The 24,336-nt window shown below is 41.3% G+C and overlaps 1 protein-coding gene and 1 non-coding gene across 5 annotated transcripts in view; one reads left to right on the plus strand and one right to left on the minus strand.

The window, feature by feature from the left end:
* The window catches only part of YIPF6 (Yip1 domain family member 6), a 42,547-nt gene extending 29,954 nt beyond the window's left edge, over positions 1 to 12,593 (plus strand). For all 4 annotated transcript variants that reach the window (XM_010376790.2, XM_030934109.1, XM_010376791.2 and 1 more), the window contains exon 7: positions 7,197 to 12,593. In XM_010376790.2, coding sequence (XP_010375092.1) covers positions 7,197 to 7,315 — 119 coding nt within the window. In that variant the 3' untranslated portion in view covers positions 7,316 to 12,593. The remainder of the gene's footprint in view (positions 1 to 7,196) is intronic.
* Positions 12,594 to 14,796: 2,203 nt separating this feature from the next.
* LOC115898837 lies at positions 14,797 to 14,903 on the minus strand. The gene has a single exon (XR_004058502.1). It is a non-coding gene; the product is annotated as a U6 spliceosomal RNA (small nuclear RNA).
* Between the last annotated feature and the right edge of the window lie 9,433 nt (positions 14,904 to 24,336).

Below are 24,336 nucleotides of genomic sequence, written 5' to 3' on the forward strand. Positions count from 1 at the left end.
TGGTTTCCAGCTTCATCCATGTCCCTACAAAGGGTCTTTTGTAGGGCTCACCCTTTTTTATGGCTGCAAAGTATTCCATGGTGTATATGTGCCACATTTTCTTCATCCAGTCTATCATTGATGGACATTTGGGTTGGTTCCAAGTCTTGGCTATTGTGAATAGTGCCACAGTAAACATACTTGTGCATGTGTCTTTATAGCAGCATGATTTATAATCCTTTGGGTATATACCCAGTAATGGGATGGCTGGGTCAAATGGTATTTCTAGTTCTAGATCCTGGAGGGATTGCCACACTGTCTTCCACAATGGTTGAACTAGTTTGCAGTCCCACCAACAGTGTAAAAGCGTTCCTATTTCTCCACATCCTCTCCAGCATCTGTTGTTTCCTGACTTTTTAATGATTGCCATTCTAATTGGTATGAGATGGTATCTCATTATGGTTTTGATTTGCATTTCTCTGATGGCCAGTGATGATGAGCAGTTTTTCAAGTGTCTCTTGACTGCAAAATGTCTTATTTTGAGAAGTGTCTATTCATATCGTTAGCCCACTTTTTGATGGGGTGTTTTTTCCTTGTAAATTTGTTTGAGTTCTTTGTAGATTCTGGATATTAGCCCTTTGTCAGATGAGTAGATGGCAAACATTTTCTCCCATTCTATAGGTTGCCTGCTTGATGTGATGGTAGTTTCTTTTGCTGTGCAGAAGCTCTTTAGTTTAATTAGATCCCATTTGTCAATTTTGGCTTTTGTTGCCATTGCTTTTGGTGTTTTACACATGAAGTCCTTACCCATGCCTATGTCCTGAATGGTATTGTCTAGGTTTTCTTCTAGGGTTTTTATGGTTTTAGGTCTAACATTTAAGTCTTTAATCCATCTTGAGTTAATTTTTGTATAAGATATGAGGAAGGGATCCAGTTTCAGCTTTCTATATATGGCTAGCCAGTTTTCCCAGCACCCTTTATTAAATAGGGAATCCTTTCCCCATTTCTTGTTTTTGTCAGGTTTGTCAAAGATCAGATGGTTGGAGATGTGTGGTATTATTTCTGAGGGCTCTGTTCTGTGCCATTGGTCTATATCTCTGTTTTGGTACCAGTACCATGCTGTTTTGTTTACTGTAGCATTGTAGTATAGTTTGAAGTCAGGTAGTGTGATGCCTCCAGCTTTGTTCTTTTGGCTTAGGATTGTCTTGGCAATGCGGGCTCTTTTTTGGTTCCATATGAACTTTAGAGTGTTTTTTTCCAATTCTGTGAAGAAAATCATTGGTAGCTTGGTGGGGATGGCATTGAATCTCTAAATTACCTTGGGCAGTATGGCCATTTTCACGATATTGATTCTTCCTATCCATGAGCATGGAATGTTCTTCTATTTGTTTGTGTCCTCTTTTATTTCATTGAGCAGTGGTTTGTAGTTCTCCTTGAAGAGGTTCTTAACATCCCTTGTAAGTTGGATTCCTAGGTATTTTATTCTCTTTGTGAGCAGTTGTGAATGGGAGTTCACTCATGATTTTGTTCTCTGTTTGTCTGTTATTGGTGTATAAGAATGCTTGTGATTTTTGCACATTAATTTTGTATCCTGAGACTTTGCTGAAGTTGCTTATCAGCTTAAGGAGATTTTGGGCTGAGATGATGGGGTTTTCTAAATATACAATCATGTCATCTGCAGACAGGGACAATTTGACTTCCTCTTTTCCTAATTGAATACCCTTTATTTCTTTCTCCTGCCTGATTGCCCTTGTCAGTCCTTCCAACACTATGTTGAATAGGAATGGTGAGAGAGGGCATCCTTGTCTTGTGCCAGTTTTCAAAGCGAATGCTTCCAGTTTTTGCCCATTTAGTATGATATTGACTGTGGGTTTGTCATAAATAGCTCTTATTATTTTGAGATACGTTCCATCAATACCTAGTTTATTGAGAGTTTTTAGCATGAAGGGCTGTTGCATTTTGTCGAAAGCCTTTTCTGCATCTATTGAGATAATCATGTGGTGTTTGTCTTTGGTTCTGTTTATGTGCTGGATTGTGTATATTGATTTGCATATGTTGAACCAGCCTTGCATCCCAGGGATGAAGCCTACTTGATCATGATAAACTTTTTGATGTGCTGCTGGATTTGGTTTGCCAGTATTTTATTGAGGATTTTTGCATCAATGTTCATCAGGGATATTGGTCTAAAATTCTCTTTTTTTGTTGTCTCTCTGCCAGGCTTTGATATCAGGATGATGCTGGCCTCATAAAATGAGTTAAGGAGGGTTCCCTCTTTTTCTATTGATTGGAATAGTTTCAGAAGGAATGGTACCAGCTCCTCCTTGTACCTCTGGTGGAATTCGGCTGTGAATCCATCTGGTCCTGGTCTTTTTTTTGGTTGGTAGGCTACTAATTATTGCCTTAATTTCAGAGCCTGCTATTGGTCTATTCAGGGATTCAACTTCTTCCTGGTTTAGTCTTGGGAGGGAGTATATGTACAAGAATGTATCCATTTCTTCTAGATTTTCTAGTTGATTTGCGTAGAGGTGTTTATAGTATTCTCTGATGGTAGTTTGTAGTTCTGTGGGGTCGGTGGTGATATTCCCTTTATCATTTTTTATTGTGTCTATTTGATTCTTCTCTCTTCTTTATTAGTCTTGCTATCAGTCTGTCAAATCTGTTGATCTTTTCAAAAAACCAGCTCCTGGATTCATTGATTTTTTTGAAGGTTTTTTTTTGTATCTCTGTCTCCTTCAGTTCTGCTCTGATCTTGGTTATTTCTTGCCTTCTGCTAGATTTTGAATGTGTTTGCTCTTGCTTCTCTAGTTCTTTTAATTGTGATGTTAGGGTGTCAATTTTAGATATTTCCTGCTTTCTCTTGTGGGCGTTTAGTGCTATACATTTCCCTCTACACATTGCTTTAAATGTGTCCCAGAGATTCTGGTATGTTGTGTCTTTGTTCTCATTGGTTTCAAAGAACATCTTTATTTCTGCCTTCATTTAGTTATGTACCCATTAGTCATTCAGGAGCAGGTTTTTCAGTTTCCAAGTAGTTGTTCGGTTTTGAGTGAGTTTCTTAATTGAGTTCTAGTTTGATTGCACTGTGGTCTGAGAGACAGTTTGTTATAATTTCTGTTCTTTTACATTTGCTAAGGAGTGCTTTACTTCCAACTATGTGTTCAATTTTGGAATAAGTGTGATGTGGTGCTGAGAAGAATGTATATTCTGTTGATTTGGGGTGGAGAGTTCTGTAGATGTCTGTTAGGTCCGCTTGCTGAAGAGCTGAGTTCAATTCCTGAATATCCTTGTTTACTTTCTGTCTCATTGATCTGTCTAATGTTGACAGTGGGGTGTTAAAGTCTCCCGTTATTATTGTGTGGTGTCTAAGTCTCTTTGTAGGTCTCTAAGGACTTGCATTATTAATCTGGGTGCTCCTGTATTGAGTGCATATATATTTAGCATAGTTAGCTCTTCTTGTTGAATTGATCCCTTTACCATTATGTAATGGCCTTCTTTGTTTCTTTTGATCTTTGTTGGTTTAAAGTCTGTTTTATCGGAGACTAGGATTGCAACCCCTGCTTTTTTTTTTTTTTTTTTTTTTTTTTAAGCTTTCCATTTGTTTGGTAAATATTCCTCCATCACTTTATTTTGAGCCTATATGTGTCTTTGCCTGTGATATGGGTCTCCTGAATACAGCACACCGATGGGTCTTGACTCTTTATCCAATTTGCCAGTCTGTGTCTTTTAATTGGGGCATTTAACCCATTTACATTTAAGGTTAATATTGTTATGTGTGAATTTGATGCTGTCATTATGATGCTACCTGGTTATTTTGCCCATTAGTTGATGTCGTTTCTTCATAGTGTCAATAGTCTTTACAATTTGATATGTTTTTGCAGTGACTGATACCGGTTGTTCCTTTCCATGTTTAGTGCTTCCTTCAGGAGCTCTTGTAAGGCAGGTCTGGTGGTGACAAAATCTCAGAATTTGCTTGTCTGTAAAGGATTTTATTTGTCCTTCACTTGTGAAGCTTAGTTTTGCTGGATATGAAATTCTGGGTTGAAAATTCTTTTCTTTAAGAATATTGAATATTGGCCCCCACTCTCTTCTTATAGGGTTTCTGCCGAAAGATCCGCTGTTAGTCTGATGGACTTCCCTTTGTGAGTAACCTGACCTTTCTCTCTGGCTGCCCTTAACATTTTTTCCTTCATTTCAACCTTGCTGAATGTGACAGTTATGTGTCTTGGGGTTGCTCTTCTCGAGGAGTATCTTTGTGGTGTTCTCTGTTTCCTGAATTTGAATGTTGGCCTGCCTTGCTAGGTTGGGGAAGTTCTCCTGGATAATATCCTGAAGAGTGTTTTCCAAGTTGGTTACATTCTCCCCATCACTTTCAGGTACACCAATCAAAGGTAGGTTTGGTCTTTTCACATAGTCCCATATTTCTTGGAGGCTTTGTTCATTCTTCTTCATTCTTTTTTCTCTAATCTTGTCTTCCCGCTTTATTTCATTGAGTTGATCTTCAGTATCTGATGTTTTTTCTTCTGCCTGATTGATTCAGTTATTGACACTTGCGTATGCTTCACGTAGTTCTCCTACTGTGTTTTTGAGCTCCATCAGGTCATTTATGTTCTCTAAACTGGTTATTCTAGTTAGCAATTTCTGTAATCTTTTTTCAAGGTTCTTAGCTTCCTTGCATGGCGTTAGAACATGCTCCTTTAGCTCAGAGGAGTTTGTTATTACCCACCTTCTGAAGTCTACTTCTGTCAGTTTGTCAAACTCATTCTCCATCCAGTTTTGTTCCCTTGCTGGCAAGGAGTTGTGATCCTTTGGAGGAGAAGAGACATTCTGGTTTTTTGGAATTTTTGGTCTTTTTGTGGTGGTTCTTCCTCATCATCGTGGATTTATCTACCTTTGGTCTTTGATGTTGGTGACCTTTGGGTGAGGTTTCTGTGTGGACGTCCTTTTTTTTGATGTTGATGCTATTCCTTTCTGTTTGTTAGTTTTCCTTCTAACAGTCAGGCCCCTCTGCTGCAGGTCCGCTTGAGTTTACTGGAGGTCCACTCCAGACCCTGTTTGCCTGGGTATCACCAGCAGAGGCTGCAGAACAGCCAAGATTGCTGCCTGCTCCTTCCTCTGGAAGCTTCGTCCCAGAGGGGCACCTGCCAGATGCCAGCCAGAGCTCTCCTCTGTGAGGTTTTTGTGGACCCCTTCTGGGAGGTGTCTCCCAGTCAGGAGGCATGGGGGTCAGGGACCCACTTGAGGAAGCAGTCTGTCCTTTAGCAGAGTTCAAGCACTGTGCTAGGAGATCCACTGCTGTCTTCAGAGCTGGCAGGCAGGAATGTTTAAGTCGCTGAAGCTGTGCTTACAGCTGCCCCATCCCCCAGGTGCTCTGTCCCAGGAAGATGGGAGTTTTATCTATAAGCCCCTGACTGGGGCTGCTGCCTTTCTTTCAGAGATGCTCTGTCCCAGGAAGATGGAAGTTTTATCTATAAGCCCCTGATTGGGGCTGCTGCCTTTCTTTCAGAGATGCCCTGCCCAGAGAGGCAGTCTGGCTACAGCAGCTTTGCTGAACTGTGGTGGGCTCTGGCCGGTTCAAACTTCCCTGTGGCTTTCTTCACACTATGAGGGGAAAATCGCCTACTTAAGCCTCAGTAATGGTGGTCGCCCCTCCTCCCACCAAGCACTAGCGTCCTAGGTCCACTTCAGACTGCTGTGCTGGCAGTGAGAATTTCAAGCCAGTGGATCTTAGCTTGCTGGGCTCTGTGGGGGTGGGATCCATTGAGCTAGACCACTTGGCTCCCTGGCTTCAGCTCCCTTTCCAAGGGAGTGAATGCTTCTCTCTCGCTGGTGTTCCAGACGCCACTGGGGTATGAAAAGAAACTCCTGCAGCTAGCTTCGTGTCTGCCCAAATGGCCGCCCAGTTTTGTGCTTGAAATTTAGGGCCCTGGTGGGCACCCGAGGGAGTCTCCTGATGTGCAGGTTGTGAAGACAGTGGGGAAAGTGTAGTATCTGGGCTGAAATGCACCGTTCCTCATGGCACAGTCCCTCATGGCTTCCCTTGGCTAGGGTAGGGAGTTCCCCGACCCCTTGTGCTTCCCAGGTGAGGCAACGCCCCACCCTGCTTCAGCTCACCCTACGTGGGCTGCACCCACTGTCTAACCAGTCCCAGTGAGATGAGCCGGGTACCTCTGTTGGAAATGCACAAATCACTGCCTTCTGCGTTTATCTCACTGGGAGCCACAGACCAGAGCTGTTCCTATTTGGCCATCTTGCCAGCCACCTCCTATTGTTTTTTTTTTTTTTTTTTTAAAGAGATGGGGTTTCACTCTGTCATTCAGTCTGGAGTGGAGTGGTGCAACCGTAACATACTGCAGCCTTGAACTCCTGGCTTCAATCAGTTCTCCCACCTCAGCCTCCCAAGTAGCTGAGATTACAGGCATAAGCCACAGCACCCATTGAGAGGAATGATTCTTTATTTTGTTTTTTTGTTTTGTTTTGTTTTTTGAGACTGGACCTTGCTCTGTCACCCAGGCTGGAGTGCAGTGGCACCATCTTGGCTCATTGCAACCTCCGCCTCTCGAGTTCAAGCAATTCTCCTGCCTCAGCCTCCTGAGTAGCTGGGATTACAGGTGCCCGCCCCCACACCTGGCAAATTTTTGTATTTTTATTAGAGATGGTGTTTCACCATGTTGGCCAAGCTGGTCTCGAACTCCTGACCTCTGGTGATCCACCTGCCTTGGCCTCCCAAAGTGCTGGAATTACAGGCATGAGCCACTGCACCTGGTCAGAAGGGTGATGCTTGATTAGTAAAATGATGAGTAGGTTTTTCTTAGATGGACAAGAGAGGGATGGCATTTAAAAGAGCTGATAATTTCAGAAGAACAGTTAGCTCAAAAAGCACAGCAGCACGAGGCCATTTACCATAGGAGCAAATGACCTTACACATCTTTGTGCGCCTTTTCAGTATAGTTCAATAACTTTTCCAGAAAAGGGTAAAAAACTCCTTTTATAAAGATTTCCATCCAAAATGGTTTAGTACTTGAAATAAGAAGCCCTTGGCTCTCTGAAAAACTATGTTGCAGAATGCCTTTATCTCTGAGGATCACCAGTATACTCAACTTTTAGTGTAATTCTGTGTTCCAAATGATGCCAAGTTCATGAATGTTTAGTAAATGTTAGTAGTTGTGACAATATTACTGTATTAAACATTCCTTTTTGTTTTGTCTTGTTTTGTTTAGCCTCCACAGCTTTCCTTGCTGATAGCCAGCCTCCAAACCGCAGAGCCCTAGCTGTTTATCCTGTTTTCCTGTTTTACTTTGTCATCAGTTGGATGATTCTCACCTTTACTCCTCAGTAAATCAGGAATGGGAAATTAAAAACCAGTGAATTGAAAGCACATCTGAAAGATGCAATTCACCATGGAGCTTTGTCTCTGGCCCTATTTTGTCTAATTTTGGAGGTATTTGGTAACTGAGTAGGTGAGAAGATTAAAAGGGAGCCATATAGCAGTGTCACCACTTATATGAGGAACTGATGTTTGAAAGGCTGTTCTTTTCTCTCTTAATGTCATTTCTTTAAAAATACATGTGCATACTACACACAGTATATAATACCTCCTTAAGGCATCATGGAGTCACCGTGGTCCATTTGAGTGACAACCAGTGACTTGGGAAGCACATGGATACATCTTACAAGTTGAATAGAGTTGATAACTATTTTCAGTTTTGAGAATACCAGTTCAGGTGCAGCTCTTAAACACATTGCCTTATGACTATTAGAATATGCCTCTCTTTTCATAAATAAAAATAAATTGTCTATATCCATTTTCTTTTATTTTTCTCTCTTAAGCTTAAAAAGGCAATGAGAGAGGTTAGGAGGGGGTTCATACATGGAGAATGAGAAAACATGCATTAACCAATATTCAGATTTTGATCAGAGGAAATTCTACACTTGTTGCTAAAAGGAAAAAACAGCGAAGGGCCTCTAAAGAATCAGCCTCTTTGGTCCCTTTGTGCAGTCACCTTTTTGCCATGTTTAACAGCATCTAGGTTGGCACTCTAGTCTTAATCTTGCGCCTTAGCTTTGAATATGCAGTCTAAAATGTTAGTAGTCAACATGTAATTTTCCTTTGACTGAAATTGTGAATGTTCCAATGCTGGAACTTATCCAAAAAGAAGACCTCAGAAACTGAGATTGGTAGATCTCTAGTGCATATTACCATGTGGGCACCTTCTCTTAGGGTGGAATGAGGCAGTTTGGATGCAGTATAGTTAAAAGGAGCTCTTTAATATTCTCTATAGTCTGGCCTCTTAACTAGAAAGTAAAGCTAAATCAGAAGTCTGCATTTAACCATGTGAACAGGGAGGGATTTAGTGTTCTGATGACTGATTAATAGGACAGCTAGATACTTAGAGCATGACGTGGGATGGGATGAGTTTACAGCTGCTGCCTTTACATAGTGGGCTTAGCAGTTTTCTCATTAGATGTGTTTTTTGGGTTGGGGAATAACAATTTATTGTCTTGATTTTAGACTTTATCAAGCTAATTAGCTCCCCTTTAAACAAGTACATTTTGCACATGTGCACCTACTTGTACTCTCAGATATTTATGCACACAAGTGTGAACGTTTTTCAGGGAGCAGAGCATCTGGGACAGGCTGATTCTGATCTAAACAGGGCTCCTTTAAGGCAATATGAACTGTTGCCTTCTATAAATTGCACATTGAGGAATTCTAATAGACAAAGATTACGTGTCAGGCAGAAAACACTCGTTGTAAATATACTATTAGTTGATAAACATAGGACTTTCTTATTCCCCAATTTTTCTTTATCATATAATTTAAATATTTATTCATTTTGTATTTAAAGACTACCTACACATAGATATATTATTCCAAAATCCTATTTTCTCCATCCCCACATTAACCAAGTGAACACAGGGCCAAATGGGTTCTTAGAATGATAATAACAAAGCATTGCAAAGTGGGTCCCCTTGGTTCCAGCCTTGTCCAGAGTTTTTGGTTATATATTTCTATTTATTACAATTTACCTTTTAAATTGTAAAATAAACCTTTGTGTGGACAGAGCCAATGTTTCAATCTTGAATTAGTAAAGAAAATACTTTGGAACTGATCCTCATTTTGAAATTGGTTCTAAATTATCATCCATTTCCAATGTCTGAAATTCTCTTACTTCCCGCTAAAACTCTCTCTCTACCCAAGTTGTTTTGTAATATGTCTGAATGACTATAATGTAAAATTAAAGAAGTAACCATGCTTCTCAAGGGGGAATTAAAAGTGTTTATTGAATTTTACTCGGGCTAATTGTTTGGTCAGAAATTCCTAAGGCCACAACTTTGGGGGGGTTCGTGTAGATGTACATGGTGGGTGGGTTATACATATCGGGACTTAAGACAGCTTGTTCTAGGTATTTATCTTTGCTTTTGGGTGACTTAGGGAATGATTTTACTTGATTTAACCCTTTTTCTGTTTGCCCTGAGAATACTCGCCAGTGGCGCTTGTAGTTGTAGCATTTACCCCAAGATAACTTTGCCACGAAATATTTCGCTTTTATTATTTTCACATCATTTCACATTGACTTTGCAAACAGAAGACATTGTTCTATTTATAGCATTCTTTTTTTTTTTTTTTTTTAGTAGCGGTATTTCTATTTACAAAATATAACAATTCTTGATCACTGAAAATGTCAAATCCTAGAAAACGTAGCATGCCTATACATGATATTAACATCATTCTCGAACAGTTGTTGGCTGAAGATTCATTGGATGAATCCAATTTTTTTGAAATAGACAGTTCTGATGTTCTGTTTGGAAATAACTCAGTTTTTATATTTTTTTCACTTTGAAAATCAGATTTGCTTCAGCCTCAAAGAGCATGTTTATGTAAATTAGTGCTGGCAGTTTTTTTTTTTCTAAACAAGAAAAGGGTTAAATGAAGGTTGATAAAATGGATGTTCAATTGTCTTTCTGAAAGTGAGTGGCTTGAAGGGATGAATAAATGTTTTCTTAATATATTCAAAAAAGTACATTGCTTTCTGTGATGGAAGTTAAGACCCAAATGTCTGGAAGTTGTAACCCTCAACGCAGCTTTTCCTGATTTGCTGCAAAGGCACATAGCTGATTATAGAAGTGAAGACAGCAAGGACAGGGGACTCCAACAAAGGAAACCCTGTTGCAGGAATTGGGAACTTTCATGCTTCAGATGAAATTCAGGCATGTGAGCATCACTGCAGAATGTGGCGCATCATTGCCATCATGAGTAATCACTTGCTGCTCCTACTTCTGAGACCAAGACTCTGTTGGCATATTCTTTAGCAATAGGATAGGTAAAGACTGGATTTAATAGCTGTTCAGAGTATAAAAACTCAATTGATGCCAACATATTTGAATGTGTGGTGTAGTCTTAAAAGTCAACCGTTAATCATTTAGTCTTTTGCCTCTGAAGAGATTTATTACATGAGTTGATTTTGATCTTTTCATTGTGGTGGGGTTTTCCTGTTGTTGGGCAAGGTGAGGTCACAGGACATGGGACTAGTAAGCATTTTACTGTTTACTATATTTGCCTTTTTATAAACAGTATCTCCCAAAATGTGATTAGAAGGCTAGCAAGCCTGTATTTGGACATTTAATTGTGTACTTTATATAATGTAACTACTAACAGTATTTGGACTGCCTGTTCATTCCTGGAGACAAAAGTGAAAATCTGTCAGTTCAAGTTCTTGGGTAACATCAAGTCATTAGAATTTATCTAAAGCTTGTCATAATTTGATAAGATATCCATTGCATGCAGCTGTTTTAGCTCAGTGCAAAACACTGAAATTGTGATTCTTAGACTGTTTCTGAGACATTTGGATGGAAATAAATGTATAAATGTTAATTGATGTATATAAATTAGAAACACTTTTCTAGATTCTGTAGACTTTTATTAAAAATAGAGAATTTCTTGGGGTTTACTCAGGCCACAGAATGGCCAAATAATAATAATGACAATGATATTACTAATAATAATAGCTAACCTTTATTTGGCACTTACTGTGTGCCAGGTACTATTCTATTTTTTTAAGAATTTTTAAAATAACAGCTTTATTGAGATACACTTTACCATGAAATTCACCTTTTTTTTTTTATTTTTATTTTTGTGAGACAGGGACTCACCCTGTCACCCAGGCTGGAGTGCAGTGGAGCAATCATGGCACATTGTAGCCTCGACCTCCCTGGGCTCAAGCAATCCTCCCACCTCAGTGTCCTGAGTAGTTGATACTACAGGCATGAGTCACTACACCTAATTGGCTAATTTTTGTAGTTTTTGTAGAGATAGGGTTTTGCCATGTTGCCAGGGCTGGTCTTGAATTCCTGGACTCAGGCAATCCGCCTGCTTTGGCCTCCCAAAACACTGGGATTACAGGCGTGAGCCACCATGCCTGGCTGAAATTCACCTTTTAAGATGTATAATTCAGTGGTTTTTAGTATATTCACACACAAAATTGCACAACTATCACTACCATCTAATTTTAGATCATTTCGTAACTTCGCCACGAAACCCCAGGTCTGTCGGCAGTCAGTTCCATTCTCCCTTCATCCCAGCCCCTGGCAACCACCAATCTGCTTTCTGTCTCTATTGATTTGGCCAGACACTATTCTTCCGTGCTTCCCATGCATCTCCTGTAATCCCAGTGCTACAATTCTCATTTTATGTGGAAAATTGAGGCACTGAGAGGTTAAGTAAATTGTCCACGGTCACACAGTAATTTGATTTACAACAGTAATAACACATTAGATGAGAACATAGGACACAATTTTGAATTCCATTTTTATGTACCTGAAATGAATATACCCCTCCCCCAAGGTATTTGTCCTATTGTTAGCATTTGTACCCTAGGTACAAATATAGGTATTTTCCCTATTGTGTTATGTACGTGAAATGAATACATCCCTCCCCCAAGGCATTTTCCCTATTGTTAGCCTTTGTACCCTAGAACTGACTGGATGTAGATAACATTTGTTTTCAGAGTGATGGAACACTGTATCAGCAGCATCTGAGAACATAAGAACAGTTGGACATTGGAAGGAGTTAGGTTTGTTGCCCTTATCCCTCCTTGAACCTCTTTTCTCTCCCGCTTCCACGACCACCACACACATATACCCCTTTTTCTCAGTCTTAAGAATCAATTTCTGCCTCTTTTTAATTCTCCCAGAAGGACGGTTAATGCATCACAGTTTAACTTGTCTATTCAGGTATTAATAGTCAAGGGATGCATCTGGTTGCTTATAGTACCAGTTATATTCCTAGGACCTTAGAGAGCGGTAGTTTGAGAATAGAATGCCTTTCTATTTGGGTTAAACTACGTGGGAGGAAAAAGTAACAGAGTAAAGGCTTTGCCTTAATGAAGTCAAGTGTTCTGCCTGGTGGGAAGTGGCCACACGCTGCGCTGGGCTGCCCTGCTCTTGTTTACTCTGTTCTCTCAGAGCCTTTGTACCTTGCCATCACTGCTGGTAATTTCTTGGTCCTTTTCGATACTCCATTTTAATCTTGATTTTTTTCTATAAATAATAAATCTATGAAAAATCTGTAAAAAGATTTGTGACTATTAAATGTGCAAATAAAAACACTGGAAAAAGAGAATTTGTGTGTGCCTATTCTTGTACTGAAGGCACAGAGATTTGCTACATCTGATTTCAGATATATTGCCATCCGACAATATTGAATGCTTTGTAAATTGGGCAGGGAGCAAGTAAGAAAGGGAAATCACATTGAGCAAATGCTGTATACCATGCCAGGCACTTTATTAGTTGCTTTACAAACAGTATCTCCTCTGATGACAGCAGCCTTTTGAGATCAGAGGCATTATCATTAAAGTTGGATCTGGCTGGGTTTCGAGGCTCATACCTGTAATCCCAGTGCTTTGGGAGCCTGAGGAGGCAGGATCTCTTGAGCCTAGGAGTTCAAGACCAGCCTGGGCAACATAGGGAGACTCCGTTTCTTTAAAAAAACAAAAAAAACAAAAATTAGCCAGACTCGGTGGTGTGTGCCTGTAGTCCCAGCTACTCAGGAGGCTGAAGTGGGAAGATTGCTTGAGCTCAGGAGTTCGAGGATGCTGTGAGGTACGATGGTGCCACTCCAGCCTGGGTGGCAGGCTGAGACCCTGTGTCAAGATAAATAAATAAATAAAAATTTAAAACAGTTGAGAGATCTGGGAATCAGGTTAAATTGCCCAGAGTCACATAGTGAATGGTACAACCAGAATTCAAACACAGGTTTTAAGACTGCAAAGCCTGTTTTTGGGGGGTTTTTTTTTGGGGGGGGGGGCAAGGGTTTTCTATATTGGTTCTTTGCCAAATTAAAACCATACTTACGCACTTAAATGAAGCTAAGCTAGGCCAAGCAGGCAATTTAGGTGCTTGGTAAATAAAAACTGGGTTTTCAGCTTTCTGCTGGGGACTATACCTGTTCCCGCTCTTGACTTATAAACTACTTGGATAAACAAAATTCCGCATTGCCCTACACACATAATAGTTGAAAAATGTCATGGCTTTTATTTTTGGTACCAAATAAAATAGCAGAGTGATCAGTAAAAACAAGAAGTCTGTGAAGTATTGAGAGAATTTGTATCATCCAAGAGTAGAAGAGGAAGGGCATTCCCAATGGTAGAGAATACTTATGAGCAAAGATAAGAGGGAACAAGCAGGTCTGTCTGTACAGCTGTTCACTTGCACATGTGAGAGTGTGGCGCCTTGTTCTATACATAATCACAATGCATTGTGACACTTCATTTTCCTAGCTGCCTTTATTTTATGTCATTGCGAAGTAGATAAAGCTGATTATCTTATAGCTAAAGAAATAGGCTCAGAGAAGTATGTCCTGGGTTACAAAGTCAGTCTCAAGGATGCAATTGGTTGTTCCTCATGTTAATACAATCTTTCATTTTCTAATGAGAATGCAAAAGTTGAAGTGAATTCAACTGAATTGGGAAATGGAAGAAATTAGTTGGCTGAGACCAAATTATTGAGAGTAGGTATTGAAAACCAGGGAATTGTGAAGTTAGGTCTTACTGTGGTGGGAAATAGGGTGACTTCAAGGGGAATATCTTGATGAAAGTGACCTCAAAGGAATAAATGGGGACATAGTGGGAAATTGGATTGGGAGGAGGGTAGAGGGAAGAGAAGAGTGTGAATATATTTCTAAGCTGTAGGTCTGAAGTCGGGAAGAATGGTGGGCTAACAGTTGTGGAGGCACTGACTTTGGCTGTCACAGTGGTGATATTCTACAAACCATTGAAAATTGGCGCCTGGAGGGTAGTATTATAGAAGTCATTGCTATAAATGTAAATTTGAGCTTACAGATGTGATGAATGTTGAGAGAACACTGTCCAGGCACAGTCTTGATGACAACCACAGTACTGGGTGATAGGCCTATGAAAAGGAGCCAGAAAGATGAGGAGGAGGAAGTTACGAAGCTAACACTTACCTGCCATGGATTTTCACATTGCTGTCTTCATCTAACACTAACCCTGTGAGATCATTCCCTCCATTTTTCAGAAGAAGAAGAAGTTTGGATTCAATACCTTGCCCACAGTAAGTGGCAGAGGTAGAATGTGAACATAGGTCTGTATGAACTCCAAAGCCTTGGTGCTTTCTGCTCTGCTGTCACCACCATGCCCGATTAATTTTTGTATTTTTCTGTAGACACGGAGTTTCGCCATGTTGCCCATGCCAGTCTTGAACTCCTGAGCTCAAGCGATCCACCCACCTCAGCCTCCCAAAGTGCTGGGATTACAGGCATGAGACACCATACAGCCAAATATTTTATTTATTTATTTAAATAAAAACATGGAAGTGTTGATGAATGTGTGTGTCATCCTTCTGCAGGGACCATGCTAATGTTCTCCGCATTGTTCCGATTTTAGTATATATGCTGCCTAAGAAAGCACTCCAAAAGTATTGATAGGTAGGAGATGGAGGTTCCTAGTCTTTGTTCCTTATTTGTAGATTCAGATCAGGCACAGAACATTAGAGATTAGAAGAACGTTAGCGATAATTGGTTCAGTTTGCTCATTTTACCAATGAAAATACTGAGGCTCAGAGAGGGAAAGTCATTTATCCAACGTTGTTGGAAGGAACCAGACTAAAACTTAGTTTTTTTCATTTCTGGTTCGCTGCTCTTTCTACTACGTGAGAGTACAGTAGCTAAAAGGATGATAACCTAATGCAGGTTAAACAAATAAAACACACATCCACAATTCTTTTTTTTCTTCTTTTTTTTTTTTTGAGATGGAGTCTTGGTCTGTCGCCCAGGCTGGCGTGCAGTGGCATGATCTCATTGCAACCTCTGCCTCCCAGGTTCAAGTTCTTCTCCTGCCTCAGCCTCCCCAGTTGCTGGGATTACAGGCGTGAGCCACCGCGCCCAGCCCACAACTTTTTTTTTCCGTCAGTGGATATGTGCATATTTAACAGTGAAAAAGGAAGGAGCTCATGAGAAAAAGTGATATGCTCTAAGGAAAAGAGTTTATTGAAGGAGCAACACCCTAAAGAAGGTGAAAAGGGCTGGGATTCAGAATATAGTTGGTAGATGTAGCTTTAGAGAAAGGAGAGAAACCTCTTGTGAGGTGGAAGAGAAGAATAAGTGGCTAGAGGCATGGATGATGAAATGTTCACACATTCAATAAGCTATTGAACATTCTACTACTACACTAGATAGGATTCAAAAATGGCTAAGACGCTGGTCTCTGCTATCAGTACTAGCTGCCAACAGGATGCAGCTTTGATAGTTCCAACTACATGGCATGGTGAGAAGGAAGGAGTAATCAAGCCAAAGAAAGAATGGGAAATTCATGGGCAATAATGGTAGCCATGGCCCTGGGTAATATGTTGAATGGCTGGAGCAGGCAGGAGTGGAAGAAAGATTGAAAATTGAGATCAGGAACTCAGCTAATGTAGTCCAGGCAGGCATCCAGAGAAATCCAAGGAGAAATACAATCCAGGGTAGTGGGGCTGGTGCTATAGCTTCAGAACCAAGAGTGGGAATGTGTTCCCTTCCAGCCACCATCCAGATGCCAACCTGCTCTCATCCAGACTTCTCGAAAAAGCTTGTCTACATTCATGTTCACTTACCAACCAACTGCAGTCTGGCTTCATGCCCATGTCATGAACATTCTCAGAGTGGCTGCTCTCACTAAAATTGCTAAGCCCTTACCTTACTCTACTGCACTGATGCTGTTGTTAACTCCTATTCCTCCTGGAAACATTTTTCTTTCTTGTGTTCCATGACAGCTAACTCCCTTGATTGTCAAAATAGTCTATTTCTTCTTAAAGAATCCCTCTTCTTCCACCTGCCCCTTGAAACTGAGTGTTTTCTCTGCCTTCTGCTCTTTTCAATCTACAGATTCTCCCTAGATATCAAAATTCACTCTCATAATTTCAACTACCATTCAAACTATTCAAGCTATTGTTTTTTTTTTCTTCCCAGCATGCATTTTCATTTTCTTTCTAGTTCCTTTGGAGAATTCCTCCCTTACTAGACTGACCTAGACTGAGTCATGTTACCTCCTTTCCTTGATCACAGTGATTAAGTAATGAATACTTAAGCCAAGTTGGGCCAATCAAAGGCCTTTCTAGGTCTAGGCCTTTTCTGCTAGACCTAAGAAGCCAGACTGTCTTCCTTTTGTATTATGACTTGTAAAGATGCAAGCCTGGGGTGGTCAGTGGCCAACTTTTTCATCACAATAGCAGAAGAGAATGAGTGTATCACAAGAAGAGAAGCTGGCACTGAAGGAAGCTTCATGAGGTTTAAGCCTGAGTCCAGCTGTGCCTGAAGGCAGTGAACTCCATCCTCAGATGGATCAGCCAGTAAATCAGCTTGAGGAGTTCTGATAACTCTGGAATCTCCAGTTTATGACTCTGACATATGATTTCTAGAATGATACAGAAATAATTGCTGGACAGTCACTTGAATGTCCCATTGCTTTTTAAACTCATCACGTCTCAACTAGACTGGGCAGGTCCCCCAAACCCTGCTCCTCCTATGTTCGTTATTTTGGAGAACCACTACTATACCTAGTTACCCAAGTCAGTAATCTGAGAATTGCCCTTAACTCCCCCTTCAGTTTCTTATATCCATTCAGTCACCAATCCTGCTAATTTTACCCAATAAACATTTCTCAACTCCATATCTTACTCCCTGTCCCCACTGCCACGGTTTGGTTCAGGTTCTTATCTTTTCCTTTTTGGCCTGTAGAAACAACTAGCTAAGTAATCTGCTTCCATGTTGCCCTGCTCAAATCCATTTCTCATACTGTTGTCAGAGTGACATACATTAAGTGTATATTTGACCCTATCTCTCTTCAGTTTAAATTGCCCTACTGCCTTCGTGTCCAGAGTTGGTTCCTTCCAGTGGGTTTGTGGTCTCGTTGACTTCAAGAATGAAGCTGCAGACCTTCTTGCTGAGTATTACAGCTCTTAAAGGTGGCACGGACCCAAACAGTGAGCAGCAGCAAGATTTACTGTGAAGAAAAAAAGAACAAAGTTTCCACAGCATGGAAGGGGACCTGAACAGGTTGCCACTGCTGGCTGGAGTGGCCAGCTTTTATTCCCTTATTTGTCCCTGCCCATGTCTTGCTGATTGGTCCATTTTACAGAGTGCTGATTGGTCCATTTTACAAACCTCTAGCTAGCTACAGAGTGCTGATTGGTGCGTTTTTACAGAGCACTGATTGGTGCATTTTACAAACCTCTTGTAATACAGAAAAGTTCTCCAAGTCCCCACTCGACCCAGGAAGTCCAGCTGGCTTCACCTCTCATCTTCACATCTTCTTTGGGACAAAACTGAAGCCTTTTATGCCATTGATTGCAAGACCTTCTGTCATCTGGCCCTAGCTTTCCACTCTTCCAGCCTTGAATTCTGTACTCCTGCAACAAGGAACTACTTGTTCCCAAGCACTTGCTGTGCTACTTCTCACCTCCCTGCTGTCCCTCTAAAGTGCCCTCCACACCCCACTTTTACTGTAAAAGTCATCCGGGCCTCACCTCATCCAGCAGGCCAATTGCCCTCCTCCCTTTTTACCTCCTCTGCTATTTCACCTGGCTTAGGTATTCTCTTCTGTGCCATCATAATACCATTCATTCATACATTTAACAAATATTTACTGAGTGCCTATTAATAGTGAACAAGACAGAGTCCCCACTTTCACGGAGCTGACATTTTCTTGCATTCTCTTGTGGTTAAGTTCACATGTGTCATTGTACTTAACTACACTATGTTAAATTATACTCACCTGTTAACTTGTCCATATCTCCTACTAGATCATGAGATATAAAATGACAGGAATCATGCCTAATTTACCTCTTTGTCCTCAAAATCTAGCCCAAAACTTGGTACATAGTAGGCACAGTATTTGTTCAGTTAATTAGACTCAGAAGTGTCATTCTAGAAGACTAGCATAGTATTCTGTTTTGTTTTGCTATAACGGAATACCTGAGGCTGGGTAATTTATAAAGAAAAGAGGTTTATTTAGCTCACAGTTCTGCAGGCTGTACAAGCATGACACCAGCATCTGCTCAGCTTCTGGTGAGACCTCAGGAATCTTACTCATAGAGGAAGGTGTGTCACATGGTGAGAGATGGAGCAAAAGAAAAGGAGAGAGGAACTAGGATCTTTTTTTTTTCCTGTTTTTTTGAAATGGAGTCTCACTCTGCCACCTAGGCTGGAGTGCAGTGGTGCCATCTCAGCTCACTGCTACCTCCACCTCCTGGGTTCAAGTGATTCTGCCACCTCAGCCTCCCCAGAAGCTGGGACTACAGGCACGTGCCATCACGCCTGGCTAATTTTTGTATTTTTAGTAGAAACAGGGTTTTGCCATGTTGGCCAGGCTGGTCTTGAACTTCTGACCTCAGGTGATCCACTCCCACCCTCTCCTCGGCCTCCGAAAGTGCTGGGATTATAGGCATGAGCCACCACACCCAGCCTTCTTTTTTTTTTTTTTTTGAGACAGAGTCTCACTTGCTGTGTCGCCCAGGCTGAGCGCAAAGGTGCAATCATGGCTCACAGCAGCCTTAACTTCCCAGGCTCAAGCAATCCTCCCACCTCAGCCTCCGAAGTAGCTGGGACTACAGGCATATGCCTCCATGCCTGGCTAATTAAAAAAAAAAGTTGTTGAGATGGGGGTTCCACTACATTGCCCAGGCTGGTCTGGAACTCCTGGACGTAAGTGATCCTCCTGCCTCCAGCTCCCAAAGCGTTGGGATTACAGGCATGGGCTATTGTGCCTGGTTGCCAGGCTTTTTTTTTTCTTTCTTTCTTTTAACAGCCAGGTCTCATGTGAACTAATAGAACAAGAACTCACTCATTATCGAGAGGAAGACACCAAGCCATTCATAAGGGATCTGCCCCCATGACCGAAAAACCTCCCACCAAGCCCCACCTCCAAAGTTTGGGGTCACATTTCAACATGAGATTTGGAGGGGACAAACATCCAAATTATATCAACTGGGTAGAAGGGATAGTGGAAGTTTGATCTCTGGGGAATAGGGGAAGGTAGACAGGTAAAGAGATACATTTAACTACAATGTGGAAAACACTTTAAAGAGGTATGGCCAAAGGCTGTGAGAGCCCAAGGATGGAGCATTTTTATCTAATGTGTTGAGGTGAAGATGATAGGCCATGAAGCCATTCACTCTGTATGTTGGCACTCTTCTCTGGGAAAGGGGAAGCCTGCTCCTCTGCTGACAAGGGAGAAACCATGTTCTAGATATTTAGTGTATGCTTTCACTGAGTCCTTCATATGAGCCCTGCAAGATATATATTATTAGCACCATTTTACAAATGAGGAAGCAGAGACTCAGAGGTGAAATGACTTACCCAAGGCCACACATCTGGTAAGTGGCAGGGCTGGGACTTGAACTCAGTCTGGTTCTAGAGAATGCATTCAATTAGAATTAGCTGAATATAGGCTGCCTGTAACAGAAGAATCCAAAATAAGCGTGGCTTAAATAAAATAGAGGCTTATTTCTCTCTCGTATACAAAAGTCTAAAGGTGGGAGGTTCAGTGCCGGTATGGTGGTTTTCTGGTCATTTGGGACTTAAGAAGCTCCAAATTCCTGGTCCCACTATCCTCATTATTAGTTTCCTTCCTGATGGTCCAAGATGGCTGCGAGAAGCCAATTCATTATACCTACCTGCCAGGCAGCAGTTAGAAGTAGGGGAGGACAAAAGGGGTGTTATTTTCTGGCCAACTTAGCTCCCCTTAAGCTACTTCTTAGAAGTTAAACACAGCACTTCTACTTACATGTCATTGCTAGGGAGCTTAGTCGCATGGACATGTCTAGCTGTCGGGGAGGGAGGGAAGGGGGCTGAGAAATGTACTCTTTTAGCTCTATGCATTGCTATCCCAAATAAACTTGGAGTATTGCTATTAAAGAAGGGAGACTTGATATTGAGTACAGCAAGCATTCTGTCATAATTCTTTGTTTGAATAAATTTAAGGATAATTTACATACAGTGAGTACTCATGTTTAAATGTACAGGCTAATCAGTTTTGATAACTATTAAAAGTCATGTAAGATGTTGAATACTTTCACCACCATATTCATGATATTGAATATTTTTGTTTCTAAAAAGTCTTTTGTGTCCCTTTGTAATCACTCTCTTCTAATCCCTGGCCTCAGGTATTTAGTTATCTACTTTCTGTCACTTTAGATCAGTTTTTCCTGTTTTAGAATTTCATGTGGTCTTTTGTGTCTGATTTATTTCACTCTGCATATTCTTGCGGCCAATCCTTGTGTGTATCACTAGTCTGTTCCTTTTTATTGCCGAGTAGCATCTCATTATATGAATCATTCTCCTGTTAATGGATGTTTCATCTGTGTTCTAAAATTCATCCCACATTCTCACCAAAGTCACGCTTCCCATGAGCTGCTCCCTGCAGTGACTAAGTGGGATAGGCATACTGACAGGCCCATTCATGGGATAACGGGGCTACTCTGATGGGTGATTTCGGTTTTAAGGACTCTTCAATCGCCTTGCTACACTTTTGTTTCAGAACCGCACTGCAATCTGAGATGCTTCCATCCAACTTTTCTTCTTCCCTCTCTTCTTCACTAGGAATCAGACCTACATGGTGGTCTGATGGCTCTCCCAATCTCCCTTAGCTCCCCACTCATCTTCTCTCACAAGATTTTCCTTAATACATTTCTTGCATATTAAAGCCAATCTTGACATCTACTTTTCAGAGGACACAGACTAACACAGATTATTTCCAGTGTTGTTACAGAAATGAGCACGGATCTGCCCACCTGGGGCAGCAAAGCCAAACATTGAGATTTGCACCAAGAGAAAGTGAGGCATTTATTACAGGGAGCCAAGCAAGGGGAATTGTGCAGCTCATGCTTAAGACTCAAACTCCCAGTGGCTTGCATGTAACGGTTTTTAAAGGTGGGAAGGCAGAGGTTACAGGAAAAGTCATAAATCAATACGTGGAGACTATACATCGGTTTGGCCTAAAAAGGTGGGACATTGGCCGGGCGCGGTGGCTCAAGCCTGTAATCCCAGCACTTTGGGAGGCCGAGACGGGCGGATCACGAGGTCAGGAGATCGAGACCATCCTGGCTAACACGGTGAAACCCCGTCTCTACTAAAAATACAAAAAATTAGCCGGGCGAAGTGGCGGGCACCTGTAGTCCCAGCTACTCCGGAGGCTGAGGCAGGAGAATGGTGTAAACTCGGGAGGCGGAGCTTGCAGTGAGCTGAGATCCGGCCACTGCACTCCAGCCCGGGCGACAGAGCAAGACTCCATCTCAAAAAAAAAAAAAAAAAAAAAAAAAAATGGTGGGACATGTAACATAGATCATAGGTAGATTCAAAGATTTTCTTCTTTTTTTTTTTTAAATTGAGACAGAGTCTTGCTCTGTCACCCAGGCTGGAGTGCAATGGCGTGATCTTGGCTCACTGCAACTACCACTTCCCAGGTTCAAGCAATTCTCCTGTCTCAGCCTCCCGAGTAGCTGGGACTACAGGCGTGTGCCACCATGCCCAGCTAATTTTTGTATTTTTAGTAGAGACGGGGTTTCACCATGTCATCCAGGCTGGTCTTGAACTCCTGGCCTCGGCCTCCTGAAGTGCTGGGATAACAGGCAGGAGTCAATGCGTCCAGCCCAAAGATTTTCTGATTTGTGATTGGTCAAGCTTTTCTTAGCAGAAAAGATAACATTTTCCATTTGTTGGGGGTTCAGGTTTCTGAAAAACAACTCAGGGACATATGTTAAGATGTTATCGTTAGTTTCTATAGGGAACCAAACATTTTGTGGCTCTAACTTCCTTGGCTATTGTTTTAAGCTATTATTACCTTCTTGTTTAACAGGTTGCTTATTTATTTTTCAAGGCTAGCCAGGTGCCTGGAATTTCACTTGAAGGAGCACAAGGTTTTACTTTATTTTCATTCTTGGGGAACCCAGCAGGCCCACAAGAGGGGTCCCTGCTCTGTCTCTGTTTGGCTATCATGAATAATGCAGCTATGAAAATTCTTGTTCAAGACTTTTTGTGGGCTATGCTTTCATTTCTCTTGGGTAGATACCTAGGAAGGGAACTGCTGAGTCACATGGTAAGTGTATATTAAACTTCTTAAAAATTTGCCAAATAGTCTTCCCAAGTAGTTATACCCATTTACACTCCTACCAGCAGTGTTTGAGAGATCCATTGCTCTACGTCATCACCAATACTTGATATTTATAATTTTATAAACTTAGGCTGGGTATGGTGGCTCATGCCTATAGTCCTAGCACTTTGGGAGGCTGAGGCAGGAGGATCACTTGAGCCCAGGAGTTCAAGGCTGGCCCAGCAACATAGTGAAGAATAAGCTTGTGTATGAATGACTGTTAAGTAAATGGAGATATAAGTGAACAAGCATAAAATTACTCTCAAAGTAAAAGTAAATGAAATCATGTATTCAGATTTTTTTTTTGACAAGGTCTTGCTCTGTCACCCAGGCTGGAGTTTAGTGGCACGATCTTGGCTCACTTCAGCCTTGACCTCCCAGGCTGGAGCCATCCTCCCACCTCAGTTTCCCAAGTAGCTGGGACAACTGTCATGTACCACTATGCCCGGCTATTTAAAAAAAATTGTTTTTTTGTAGAGACAAAGTGTTACTTACCTTACTCAGACTGGTCTTGAACTTCTGAGCTCAAGCAGTCCTCTTGCTTCAGCCTCCCAAAGTGCTGGGATTACAGTTGTGAGCCACTGCACCCGGCTAGCTTGTTCTTAGTAAACATTTGTCAAATTGGGTTAAAATGCAGCTGCCTTAGAAAACAGTTTGGTAGTTCCTCAAAAACTTAAACATAGAATTACCATGTAACCCAGCAATTCCACTCCTAGGTAGGACCAAAAGAATTGAAAACAGGTACTCAAACAAATACTCATACACAAATGTTCAAAGCTACTCAAAAGTACTGGTTCACACTACTCAAAAGCGGGGAACAACTCAAATGCCCATCAACAGATGAATGGATAAACAAATTGTGCTATATACATGCAAATGGAATGCTACTTAGCCATAAAAAGGAATAAAGTACTGATACATGCTACCATGTGGATGAACCTCAAAACATTATGTGTAGTGAAAGAAGCCAGAAACAAAAGGTAATATATTGTAATATTCCATTTGTATGAACTATCGAGAATGGGCAATTCTAAAGCTGTCTAAGAAGTGAAGAGCTAGTAATGTTTTATAGGAAATAGGTCCCTAATGGGACCTGAATATGGAGACCTGCCCTGCTCTGCCATGTCCCATTTTTTTGAAGCTTCCATCTGGATCCATGCAGAAATGCTGGAAAAATAAGCAACAAATGGTCTGCAGATGAGGTGATAGCAAAACAACAACAAAAAAATCCACAGTGTTTGATCTGTATTTGTTAATTTAGTATATTTAGGGAAGGTAGTTGGGGATTAAATGGAACTAATAATTATTCAGTGTCAACTATGTGTCAGGCACTGGGCTAAACATTATACATTTATAATATCTTTAATTTATACAACATTTATAAACAGAAACTCAACTAGCTTAAGAAAAAAAAGTACTCATTTAACCGGGAAGTCCGAAGGGCTGGGTTAGCTTCAGGCACAACTGGATCCACGTGCTCAAACAATGTCACGGAGATTTGTGTGTTGGCCAGGCATAGTGGCTCATGCCTGTAATCCCAGTATTTTGGAAGGCCAAGGCAGGAGGACCACTTGAGCCCAGGAGTTCAAGACCAGCCTAGGCAACATGGTGAAACCCCATCTTTACAAAAAGTAAAAAAATTAGCTGGGCGTAGTGGTACTTGGGAGGCTGAGGCAGGAGGATCACTTGAGCCTGGGAGGTCCAGGCTGCAGTGAGCTGT

Source organism: Rhinopithecus roxellana, chromosome 7 (genome assembly GCF_007565055.1).
Source record: "Rhinopithecus roxellana isolate Shanxi Qingling chromosome 7, ASM756505v1, whole genome shotgun sequence".
Taxonomy (NCBI): Eukaryota; Metazoa; Chordata; class Mammalia; order Primates; family Cercopithecidae; genus Rhinopithecus; species Rhinopithecus roxellana.